Genomic DNA, 13,043 nt, shown 5'->3' with positions numbered 1-13,043 from the left:
AGCAGTGGCCGAGCTGCAGAACTGCTCGCCAAAGAGCGTGGAACAGTGCCTGGGTTTATTGGCTTTGGAACATCTCAGAGTGATCTAGGATATGTTCCTGCAGTTCAAGGAGCAGAGGAAATAGACAGCCTTGTGGATGCTGATTTTCGGATGGTCTTGCGAAAACTTTCTAAAAGAGATGTCACAACAAAATTAAAAGTGGGTGTATCCTTTCTCCCTCTTAATATTTTTTTATTGGAAAACAATAACTTTTTCTTGAGGGTGGGAGGGGAATACATCAAAGTAGCTAATACTAATTTAATATGGGTAGATTTTCTAGAACTGTAATCTGTAACAAATCTTGGAAGACTTATAAAAAGTTCCATCATACAATGCTGATGGAGCATTCATAAAATTAACTCTATAGATGCTCAATTGAAATAAACGAATTGATTTTATAAAAAAGAGTTGGCATGTTTGGTAGAAGCTGGTAGATTACAGAATTTATCTGAGTTTTTAAATCATGCTCTTGATGTCTTGTTTTTAGGCTATGCAGGAATTTGGAGCAATGTGCAAGGAAAGAGAAGGGGAAGTTGTTAAAGGAGTTCTTCCTTACTGGCCAAGAATTTATTGTAAAATCTCACTAGTAAGTATTTATGTATCAAAAAGAAAAACTTCTTTGCATGCTTTCTTTGAAAACCTCTAAGGCAGTCTTCATTGATATATTTAATTTTGTTGAAGTTACTGACTTTTTCTGGGAAAAAAACATGAAAAGTAATGTTCTAATTGTGGAGAGGTTTCAGTGTTGACAGTGGGTGGCATCTTGAACTGTTTATGCCTGAACTGTACTTGCTGGATCGAGATAGCTGTTTGTTACACCTTTAGGTTAAAAAGATGAGAAGATATTTCTTACGAAAAATGCTTCTGTGTAGATCCCAGAATGGCTGAAGAGAATGTACTGTACAGTTAAAATAATCATAAATGGTAATGAGAACTGTGTAAAGTATATATGTAAATGTGTAATAACATTATACAAACTTATAGCATTATATAAAATTTATTATATTATTTTATTATTATATAATTAATAATATTATTACATATTTTTATCTAGGACTAATATCTGAGCAGACTTAATTAAAAAAAACCCCAAATGTGCAACTCACAAAAAAACCCAGCCCAACAACAACAAAATTAACAAAAAAACCCAAACATGAGAAGACTCTATGTAGCCACATATTCCATAATTTTCTGATGTATTTAATACTTCTTCAAATTGTCTGGGCTGGCTGCTGTTGGAAAAGTGATATTGGACAAAAATAATCTTATTCTCATCTCTTAGAGCAATTCCTATTGTTTCTTTCAGGAGCCAAGAGCAGAGGAAGTCATGATGTTACAAATTCATACTGAAATAATGGTGCACCCGTTGTGTAGGCTTATGGTCGTTTTAATCCAAAAAATGTCTTCAGGGCTTCCTGTTTCTCTTGTCTTTCTGTTAAATGTTTATATGAAGTGGGAATAGAAACTGTAGTTAGGAGCATGAGGAGAAGGTTAAAATTTTGAATGTACAACGCATTGGGAATAAGATGCTAAGTTAGGGCTCTCTTTGTCTAGGGATACCATGTTGCTGTTCAAATCCCTATAGCCCAATTCATTGTGAAAATAGCTGAACAGAGAGACAGCTTTTTTTGTTATCATGTCTACTGTAAAGTACCTGGCATCAAAAATAGATTTCTAAAAGCAATAACCCTTTCTCTCTCTCTCTTTTTTTTTTTTCCTTTTAACAGGATCATGATCGTCGTGTTCGAGAAGCAACTCAACAGTCTTTTGAGCAATTGATTCTTAAAGTCAAGAAACACTTAGCTCCTTCCTTAAAGACTATCATGGGATACTGGCTGATTGCTCAATGTGACACTTACTCCCCTGCTGCTTCTGCTGCAAAAGTAGCTTTTGAAAAAGCTTTTCCTTCAAGCAAACAACCTGAAGCCTTAGCATTCTGTAAAGATGAAATTCTTAATGTGAGTTTATACTTAAGTATTTCTTTAAGGCTTTGTGGTGAGTATATATCAAATTCTGTTACAAGTTTAAAATTCAATTCTACCTGCCCCCATCTATTCTTCATGGTTTAATTTCTTTCTCACCTGAAACTTTGCTCCCACTAATGTGAAGAGAAGACTGTGACAAAGATACGTCCTCTGTTTTTCTGACTTGTGGTTAGAATGACTGGAAGCAGAGGAATGACTATGAAGTGAATTTTCGTGCATACGTGTCTATGTAATGATGCTTGGTCATTCCATAGTGTTGCTGACAGGTGGAATAATGATGTCAGAGCAGTTCAGCTGCAGTAGCAATTAGGGAATGCTGAGCAGTGTTTCAGAGAGCCTCTACAAGCTTCCATTCTGGCCAAGGTTAATGATCTTCTGAGCATTCAGGAAACTGAACTGACTGAATTTAAAAAGGTGAAAGTTTGCATTGCTGGCCCATCATATGCAAACTTAACCATTCTGGTTTTTCTGAATTTGGCTTCTTTTTTGCCAGAAGCCTGTTGTCATAGGACTGCAACTTAGAAAGTGTTACGAAGTCTTGGTTCTGCCAAGCAGAACCAAGCACTGCCACAGTTACTATGTTCAGCAGAAGTCAATTAAGTTATATTCTTGTTTGCTAGCGTGTCTGAAGTGTGTTTAAAGGACTTGACCTAGAGCTTGTGAAGGTTTATTGTAGAGCTGTTTCTGAATAATGTGTAGACTATATTACTCACACGAAATACTAAATTCTGATGTGATGTATGTTTGTCTTTCCCTCTAGGTACTTCACGATCATCTTCTGAAAGAAACACCTGATACACTCAGTGACCCCCAGTATGTTACTTTGCTTTAATGTATATGGTTTAAGTCTTGGTCTCTATTAGGTTCTTTGTCCCTGGAGGCAGTGGATTTAGATTTGTTTCAAGAGAGAGTAGTTATTTGAGTCCAGATCCCAGCAACTTTCTTTGGGACTAAAGTATAAATAGTTTTGAAAGTGTTATCAGTTGTCTAGTTCTTGTTTCAGCTGTTTTAGGAGTAGCATTTTTACGAGTAGCACAGCTGGAAGATCAGATGACTGGAAACTCTTAACACATTATAATGTCATTTGATATCATTAGACCGTATGGAAAGTTTACATATTTACATTGCTTGCATCTGAAATCAAAAGAAGAACACAGAAAACCTGGAGACAGTTTAGAAGAGCTTGAGAAGCCTGCTGATTTATTTATAGTTCGATTTAATTTTTTTGTTTTGTTTTGCTTTCTGAGAACTGTACCAGAGGAAGAAAGGGAAGCCAAATATTTCCGGATTCTGACCTGCTCCTTGTTAGCTTTAAAAAAGTTGCTTAGCATGTTGCCAAAGAAAGAGATGCATTCGTTGGAAGAAAAGTTAATGTCACTTCTGTCCCAAAACAAATTTTGGAAATATGGCAAACACAGCATACCACAGGTGATTTTTTGAATTTCTTCTCTATTTTGATTGGTTTTAGTTAAAGGAAATACCCTGAACGTAAGCAAGAGTTAATTACTTGTATCCTGCAGGAATGAACTTTGTACTTCGCTGAATTGTGTTTTTAACAGCCTTCACATGTCTAGGCCTTAAATAGACAATATTGCTTTAAAATTTGCCAAATACACTAGTTACTTCTGTGTCAACAACATCTATTTCTTGGCAATATGATGTAATTTCAAATTAAAGTAAAAGGTATAAGCTGTGTCAGCTGACTGCATGTGTTCTCAGTGCTTTTGCATTTTTGTTTTTTTAAGCCACTTTATTGGTCTCTGAAAGTACATAGTGATGAGTTTGATCTGGCGTTATTTTGTTAAAAATTTTTAAGATGCTTTTGGGAAAACATGCCTTTTGAGAAGTATATTAAAATCAAATTTTTCAAAAGAGGTTTATCACTAAACAATTTAATTAAAAATATTAGCTAAGCTTATAAAGTAGTAATTTTTCTTAATTTTAAATAATCTTGAATCCTTTTCTGATGTGATATAATATGGAGAGTGCATGTTATAAGTTACAGTGACTTGAAAAGGAATGTTATAAACTGCATGTAGTGTCTGAGTGTTGTCTTTTGACTGAAATTTTGTTTTGCTGTGGCTTATATGGCAGGTTCGCTCAGCTTTCTTTGAGGTGGCTTCTGCTTTTTGCCGGTACTTGCCTGAGCTGGTGAAAGCTGAAGCACCAAGAGCTTGTCCTGCTGTTCTTCTCAGCATTGATGACAGTGATGCAGTGGTGTGTCCTGCTCTTTGGGAAGCTGTACTTTATGCTATTGCCACTATTGAGGTAATATGGGAAACCTAAGGGGCAGATATTTTACTCATATTTAACTTTCCACCAAGTGCCATTGTTCTGTGTGTAGAATTAGGAAGAACAGCTTTACTGGGTTTTATTTATATTTAGTAACATGAACTTTTCAATGCTACTTGCTCCTTCTTCCTCCTTAAGGTCTCAGTGTAACTTTCAAGTATGTTGTATCCAGCATGTCTGAAAATCAGGGTTGTTTTATATGTTTAATTAAGTTAAGCTGAATACCTCTGATTAGAAATAGTTACTAATATAAGCAAATATACTGAAAACCTTTTTTTTTTTTTTTTTTTCCAAAGAATGTTACAAAAACTACAGTGCATTTTTGTTTGTTTTTTTCCCCTTCTAATTTTTCCCTTCTAACGCTTGGTTCCATAATTACTGATTTTTAAAAAATTTTAAGTGTAGTACCAGCTTTGAATTTATTAGTAGGATGAGTGGAGTTGCCAAAGACTGGGATGCTTTGAGGATTTAATGCTGCAGATCTCTTTTGTAAATGGTAGTATGAACTGTAACAATTAATGAAAAAAAATAAATACCTTTCTTCCATTTGCTATACATAGAGGTATTTGAAACAATGAGAAATGAGATCAGATGACAAAAAACTTTGGGCTGTGGGTGTGCCAAGGTATTTCGTAACCATCAGAAGATTTTTAAGGGGAGTTTTGAACTTCATTGTGCTTCTAAAGTTAGGATTTTGAAATCACTGCTTATTCTTAATACTAAAAAATCAGAATTAAATGCAGGACCTGTTATAATAATGATTTTTATGAAGCATCCTTAAAGCATTACTAAAGACAAGTCTTTAATTGCAATTTGCTGACAAGGAAGATTCATTGATTTTAAACAATACAGAAACAGTTTTTTCATGTTTACTTCTTCAATTCACAAGCTGAAATAGGGAGAAAGTGATTTTTAAAAATAATGGCAAGTGAATTTAAATTTACAATTACTTGTTTCAGCTACAACATAGGGAAGTATATTGAACTATCTTGGGAGGTCTTCCACTGCAACATAAAATCCCAGAATTGTTTTGGTTGGAAAAGATCTTTAAGATACCAAGTCCAATAGTTAACTTTGCACTGCCAAGTCTGCCACTAAACTGTGTCCCTAAGTACCACATCTACATGTCTTTTAAATAACTCCAGGGATGGTGACTTGACCACTTCTGTGGGCAGCCTGACAACCTTTTCAGTGAAGAAATTCTTCCTAATATCCAATCTAAAGCTGCCCTGGTACCACTGGAGGCCATTTCCTCTCATTCTCATTTAATTTGCTGTAAATGTATTTCTTTCTGTAGGACTGTTGGAGTCATGTAAATGCCAAAAAGGGAGTTCTACCAAAGCTGTGGACAGTGCTTCGAGAAGGTGGACGAGGACTAGCTACCATTATATACCCAAATCTCTTGCCATTTATTAGCAAGGTACCTCCTGGCATTGTAGAACCAAAGCTGGAGTATTTCAGAACTTTTTTCAGCTCTATGATCCAAGGGTATGAACCACAAATTCATGTATTTATTTGAAATCAGTCTCTTTTACTTTTGAGAATAGGACAACTAATCTTATTTAAGCATTTAAAGATAATATGTCATTTGGCTTGAGGATATTTAAATATACATTCATTCCTTATTTGAGAAAAGACTGGCTTGACTATGAAGAAAAGACTATGGAATTTGAAAATAATCTTTTACAAATACTTCTAAATATCCAAAATTAGAGTCAGTTCTTTGTGTTATCCTTGTCTTTGTAACCTTCAGCCTTCTTTTTCATTTTTTTACCTCTCCATTACTTAAAGCATTCTTGTCTTTCCTAGTCAAAGCTTTGTATTCTATGGAAAGTTTTAAAATAGGAAATTAATTTAAAATGAAGAGTGCCTTTGAAGATATCAGGCTATTCTAGCCAGTGTATAATTATTACAGAGATTACTTGGGATTAGCATTCTGTTAGTGAAATTTTCTACATGCAGGAATTAAAATTTTAATGGTACTGTTTTTAAAGGAGTGAAACTGCTCTGATGTTTTGCCTTTAAAATACATCAAAGCAAGCTTTCTATCAAATCTAATTTAAATAGGTGCATGTGCATTGTGTATTCAAAAGCATATATGTTACTTTATGAAAGACTAAAATGTAACTTATTTAAGCAACAACCAGTTTTCAACTGATGTTGTCATGGCCATTATCAGAGCTCTCGGAGAAGAGACTTATGGGCTCATTTTCAAAAATATATAGGATTTTATTACAAGCAGTGGAATAGCTGTCATATTTGTACTGTAATTCATGTGGTCTAATTTTCACTAAAAAAGCAAACAAATCATTGCTGTTCAGACTCAAACTGGCAATGGTGAAACTGTCTTTTAGTGGATTATTTTTTTAGCTTTTTTATTTTTTTCTATAATGATGGAAAATGACAGCTTGTAAATGTCTGTGGGGTGTGTAGAAAATTGTAAAGCAGTTTTGATAAGCAGCTGAAACAGTACTTCACTGGAAGTGTTTCCTTTTTACATAAATATTTTTTATTTATGTTAAAACTAGATTGAAAAGTTATTAAAAGCCTGGATTTATTGTTCTGACTTTTAAAATGTCTTCTTGAATTTGTTTTGATTTGACTCCTATTAGTGATTCTGTGGTTCTTAGGTGGGTGTTGTGTGGAGAGAAACATCATAACCAAGTTTACATTAATTAACTACATTCTGGGTTTCTCAGAAGCACAGGTGACTGAACATGCCTTTCCTCTGCTGCTACCTTTCAATAGGTTGTCAACTGAGCGAGCAATTGCCAGCCCTTTGGAAAGTTCAGCAATTATAACTGCATTCATGGAATGTCTGCGCTTTGCCATACTACAGAAAATAGAAGATGATGACCAGAGACAAATTCATCAAATGCTTATAAATGACCAGGTATTTATTAGAAATACTTAATATTGTTGTGTGTACATTTAGTAATTGAAAGTTAAAGAAAATCTTACATTTCTCTGAGGATTTATTTCTCTGTTGAAAGTTTCACTAGATTTTATGAAAAAAGTAATGTTATTAAATTTAGTAAACTTTTTCCTTCCTCTAAAATAATCCCTCTTACTGTGCAGTTTGTTTTTTTTTTAAAAAAAAGAAGCATCCCACCTTGTGTATTTTTATTAAGTGTTCAAACATGAGTAATTCTGATGTTTTTGGAATTGCTTCTGGTATGCTTTTCAAAATTATGGAATTTCTTGATATTATAAAGAATAATAGGATCATCTAGTTGGATCAGTGTTCTAAAATAATTTTTTGTCTTGGTAGCTGATTCCTCTTACTGATGCTGTACTTAAGGAGCCTAAGTTACAAAATGGACCATTATTTTACCAAATGGCAGAAACACTGAGCTCCTGGGAAGCTAAAGCAGAACTCTCCAATGATGATGGCACAGATGAAGTTTTCCAGAAATTGTTGTCAAATTTTTGGGACCATCTTTTAAAAATGTGTGTACTTCATGTTGATACATTGGATGCTGATGAGAAGTCATTGTTTGCCATATCTGGAATGCTAGAAATTCTTCAGAATCCAAAGAGTGCTACAAAACCAATGAACAGAAAATCTCTAAAAATCAGATTTACGGATGAAGAAGAATCTGAAATAAACTCTGAGAATGGAAAGCTCGTGGAAATGAGAAATAGTGACTCTGAAATACAGGCTGACTTGCAGCATAGTTCACTTCGAAGGAAAGAACATTTAGAGAATTTAGTCTGCAACCTGGCTGAACTGAGTATCGTTTATGTCAATGAACGGAAGTCAGAACAGCATTTGAAATTTCTCGCTGCCCTGCTAAACTCTTTTTCTTCAAACAGAGTTTTCCAAGTACTTTTAGAACAGGGAAGTGAAGCCATCTGTGCTGAAGCTGAATCCCAAAACGAAGTTAAAGCTCATTATGAAAGTCCATCTGTACGATTTCTGTATATGAATTTAGTAACTTGGCTGAAAGAAGACTGGAGGAAGGACACTCACTTTCTGGTCGATATTTTGTACAGCGTGCTCAATTGTTGCAACAGTAATGATGAAAGGAAAGTAATTCTTGATGATTTAACAAAGGTATCACTTGTACATTTTGTTATTAGTTTTTATCAAAGTGACTGCTCTTCTTGTGTGTGTTGGTTGGTTAATAATTTTATTTTGGTGCTGTGGAATGGAAGATATTCAACAGGAATTTGGACAAGATCAGTGCAAGGAAGGTAGATTTAGGAAAGGTTGCCATGACAGTGCTTGAGTGAAAGGTTTAACTTATACCATATAAAGGGACATAAATTTTTATAAAAGTAACATGAAAATTTAGCTTTAGTTCTTGCTTCTCTATACAGTGTGCTTTTATACTAGTCATTGGTGGCCTTTCTCCTAAATATAGTCCTTTATTGATCTGTGTGGTAGAGGAAGACTCAGAAGCCAAAAATAGTACAAATAATAACTGTTACTGAAACATAACAGTTTCTGCTTTACCCTGTAGAAAACAACATTGTAGAACAGACAGTGAAAATGGTATTAAATGCTTCCTATTCAGCAAAGAATTTGTTAAATATTGTGGAATTTTTTTTGTTTTGTTTTCAGATGGATCTGAAATGGATTATTTTTCTCCAGATAATTCAAAAGGTACTACTTAAAATGTTTTGTTCATGTTTTGCATAGTTTTGAATATTTCCCTGATGTTAGCATTGAGATCTGCATGGCTTTGAATTACTTTTTTATAATGTATTTAAGTAGTGATAATTTCCATAGTTTGAAGATCTTGTAGTAATATTTTCAGATTTTTTGTTCATTTTATCTGCATTTAAATATGGGGACAGTTCTTAGAAATGACACAATCATTTAAAACCACAAGCATCTTTGTCCCTTTTATTTTTGGTCTGTTTAGTCTTTGAGCCAGGGAATTCCTAATTTGTTTCTGGTCATCCCTTCTAAGGTAGAGAAAATGGAGTTGGATGCCAATAATTTAAATGATTTCTATCATTACCCTTATGTTGTGCTTACAAGGAAAAGATAGTATACTATTTTTTTTGCATGGGATATTGAGAGACTGACATTTAAGTGATTGCCTGGAGTGAAATGTGAAGTGTATTACAAATTTTTGGACAAGAAATTTTATTTACAATCCAGTGTGTTGACTATAATACAGTTTCTCACAGATACTGTGTATTTTAGGAATACTCAGTTTTTATGCTTTTGTAACTTAAAAAGGCTTATCACCAAAATAAGGTTTTTCTGATTTGTGACCTTCTAATTTATTTATTTATTTAGAGAAATTCAGATGCCATAAATAGATTTTATGGGTTTTTTGTCAGCCAACCTGGTCATACAAAAGTTATCTTTCTAGCTGAAATACAGGCATTCCTTGAGCTCTATAGTTGGAGAAAAGGAAAAAGAAGAGCTTTCAGAAGGTGGTTTGTTTCACTCTAAAACAGAGCTCTGACCTAGCCATAAGGTGCTGTTTCTGACCAAAAAGATACGTAGGGGGATTGTTGCAGATGTAAACACCTAAGGACTTACTGTTTATGACAGATGATATGATTCCCATTCTGTGTGTGCGGGTTTGTCATATCAGTCTTATGCTTAGTTAGTAATAAAGTTAATACCCTCAAGTTTATTCTAATTATTTTCTTGTGATTCAGGCGTGCTCAAACACAACAAAATTTTCCTTAGTTTCTGCCTGGCTGAAGGGAGATACACTTGGAGAAAGACTTGTAATGCTGGCAGATGATCTGTGTCACCTGGGTTTAAAACCTGTAACAGCCTCAACAGAATCACCTTCTTCAGAAAGGTGGACCCTCCTGAGTTTAGTGTTGTCACAACACGTTAAAAATGGTAAGCATATTTATTCCTTGGAGTTTGTGATGTGTAAATACTGCTCTTATGCTTTGTAGAAAGTTAAAAGGAATTTGAGATCTTCCAGAATACTTAATTTGTAACATCTAGGCATTCTTCTGGGTTTGTTGTTTTTTTTTTGTTTTCTTTTAAGTTTGTTTTATTCTTTACCTGAACTGATTAACCATGTCCAGTTTAGTTTCATAAACACTAACTTGAAGCAGTGACATTGCAATTGTAAACAAATAAATATCAAAGTGTACGCGAAAAGAACACACTTGTAACTGTATCTACTCAATAGTAGGCTCTGAGTTGTTAAAACTCAGAAAAGCCATCTTCAGTCATTGTGGTGCCTCCCTGCCAGGGATAGGTTGGTGCTTAGCAATAAAAAAGCAACACAGTTTATTAAATTCTGCTGTGAAAAGAGCAGAGGACAAATGAAAATTATTATATCATTGGTGTGCATATATCTTGAAAACTGCCTCAGTTTTGGTCACTGCAATATTCTTCTTCATTTAAATATGTTTGAAAAGATGTATGACAGAGTTAGTATATGCCCAAGGAAAGATGGCAGGGATGGTTGGGCAAATGCAGTGACCTCTGCTTGTAGAGACAATAAAGCACAGTAACATTTTTTCAGCTTGCAATGAAAGTGATTGGGGATGGTGTTGGGGTGGAGAGCTATAAAACCATAATTTGGATGGAAAACGCAAATGGGAAGACCTTTTTAATTGTTTCTTTAAATGGAAGAGCCAGAGCTTGCTTACAGAGTTTTAGATAGTGGGCTTTAGGAAAGAAAAATATGTAATTCTTCATACAGTTCAGAATTAAAGGAATTCAGTGCTACAGGATGCTATGGAGTTTGAGGAAAAAGGAGATTAGCCTTATTCGATACAGTGAGAAAGGGACTAAGCATATTCATGGAAGATGGATCTGATCAGGTGCATTAGGTGCAGTGGTCCAGGTGTAATCTCCGACTCAATTAATTGTGAGTAGGTAAGAATGCATAAAAGGGAAAGGATCACTCTGCACTTGCTCTATTTTATATACCTTTTGTATAAGCTGCTTCAGCTGGTTTAGAGAAAGGATACTTGACAGTGTGAAACCTTGGCTAGGTGATTCTAGATGTCTGTGGAATAAGAAAGACAGCTTAGCTATATGTTGGACTGAAACTACTTTGCAATTTATTTTACATTCAAAATTAGTAAATAAAATTAGTAAATAAAAAACAAATCAGTACATCTTAATGTGATACCTTTGAATTATCCTGTTTCTCAAGTAATCAAGTGTGCTGTGTATTTCCTCTCCCCAATAGAATCTTTGATTGGTGAAACTTTTGTAGAAAGGATTATTGATAAGCTTCAAGAAGCCCTGTCTAAAGCTAAGGATCTTTCTGAAGCTGGAAATACTGAACCATCAGTATCTTTCATCTGTGATGTAGCTTCAAGCTTTTTCAGCTCTGTTAAAGGGTGCTTACTGATGCCGTCCTCAGAAGACTTGCTACTTACAGTCTTCCAGTTGTGTGCTCAGAGGCAGGATGTTATGCACTTAACAGGTAATTTGGAAAAAGAACTTAAACTAAACTTTTTTGTTGATGATCATTACATCTAAATTCTTCTTTTTCATGAAACAAATTCAGGTATATAATAGAATATTAAGTTCACAGGCTCTGAGCACTTGCATCTGTAGCTTATGCAAGCATTTGTGCTTTAATTTACAATTCCAGTAATTATTACTAAATGTCAAGTCCTGTACATCTTTACAAGGATTTTAAACTATTTAATGTTAGTGTCCCTGTGCTTTGGCTATCTTTGATGCTGTGATACTCTGCATTTTCTGAGTGTTACATCAGTTATTTAAGGTCTCCCAAGTACACAGAATGAGGGTTTTTTTGGCTATTCATTCTGCAGTGTGAGGATTCTATGAAAAAATGTGCAATCACTGCAGTAAGGATGCATACATTTATTCTGAAACTGTTTGTATTGGTCAGGTTGTTCTGACAAATTGTGAGCTATTCCTGTCTCCACCAGCATCACAGTTTCAGACTGATATCTTAATATGTATTTCTTTGAATGCAGAATTTGAGAGTGAAACATTGGTATATGCATTTACTGGCATACATAAATAGGAGTCAATGTTGCAGTGATGTTGTAGAAGTGAAACAGGATGACACTAGCCTGAAAACAACTGATGCTTTGCAAATGAATACTAATGTTGTGAACACTCAGTGTTTTTAAAAAGTCTGTGGTTTTGAAGACCGTATGAACATGGTTTAGTAGGCAACAGGAACGTTACTCTTATTCTCAAAAAAAGTATTACCTGTCTGTCAGAATTAATTTAAAATTGCTCTATGACAAGAAGCCTGTATATTTGCTCTTGGTAGTTATTTCGTGTAAACACATAGAAAAGATAATTATTTTCCTGCTCTAGGACCTTTAGACATGTCATTATTGCTGTATCACAGAATTGTCAGAGTTGAGAGCTGCCTCTAGAGACCATCTAGTAAAACTCCCCTGCTAAAGCAGGATACTCTAGAGCCCATTACTCAGGACTGCATCCAGGTGTGTCTTGAATATCTCCAGAGAAGGGGACACCACAACAGGGCAGCCTGTCCCAGTGCTCTGTCACCCTCACCATAAAGAAATTTTTCCTCATATTTAAATGGAACTTCCTATGTTCCAGCTTGTGCCTTTTGCCCCTCATTCTGTCACTGGGAAGTACTGCAAACAGTCTGGCTGCATCCTCCTTGCACTCACCCTTTAGATACTTGTAGGCATTGATAAGGTCTCCCCTCAGCCTTCTCAGAGCTGAAGAGTCCCAGCTCTCTCAACCTTTCCTCAAAAGAGGGATGCTCCAATCCCCCATTCGTATGCTGTAGTTTGTGATTTGAGTTTACCTCTTTGTGGTGG

At 34.9% G+C, this 13,043-nt stretch overlaps 1 protein-coding gene across 1 annotated transcript in view; it reads left to right on the top strand.

Annotated features, from left to right (window-relative positions):
- LTN1 (listerin E3 ubiquitin protein ligase 1) overlaps positions 1-13,043 on the top strand; it is a 27,894-nt gene continuing 14,851 nt past the window's right edge. Inside the window, exons 1-12 of the mRNA XM_010001809.1 lie at positions 1-198; positions 527-625; positions 1,767-1,997; positions 2,785-2,837; positions 3,272-3,452; positions 4,119-4,292; positions 5,614-5,804; positions 7,065-7,209; positions 7,588-8,373; positions 8,884-8,925; positions 9,942-10,134; positions 11,450-11,689. Coding sequence (XP_010000111.1) covers positions 151-198; positions 527-625; positions 1,767-1,997; positions 2,785-2,837; positions 3,272-3,452; positions 4,119-4,292; positions 5,614-5,804; positions 7,065-7,209; positions 7,588-8,373; positions 8,884-8,925; positions 9,942-10,134; positions 11,450-11,689 — 2,383 coding nt within the window. The 5' untranslated portion in view covers positions 1-150. The remainder of the gene's footprint in view (positions 199-526; positions 626-1,766; positions 1,998-2,784; positions 2,838-3,271; positions 3,453-4,118; positions 4,293-5,613; positions 5,805-7,064; positions 7,210-7,587; positions 8,374-8,883; positions 8,926-9,941; positions 10,135-11,449; positions 11,690-13,043) is intronic.

Source organism: Chaetura pelagica, unplaced genomic scaffold, assembly GCF_000747805.2.
Source record: "Chaetura pelagica isolate M959 unplaced genomic scaffold, ChaPel_1.0 scaffold637, whole genome shotgun sequence".
Classification (NCBI taxonomy): domain Eukaryota; kingdom Metazoa; phylum Chordata; class Aves; order Apodiformes; family Apodidae; genus Chaetura; species Chaetura pelagica.
The sequence above is the reverse complement of the archived record's forward strand: the minus strand, read 5'-3'. Positions and strand labels throughout refer to the sequence as shown.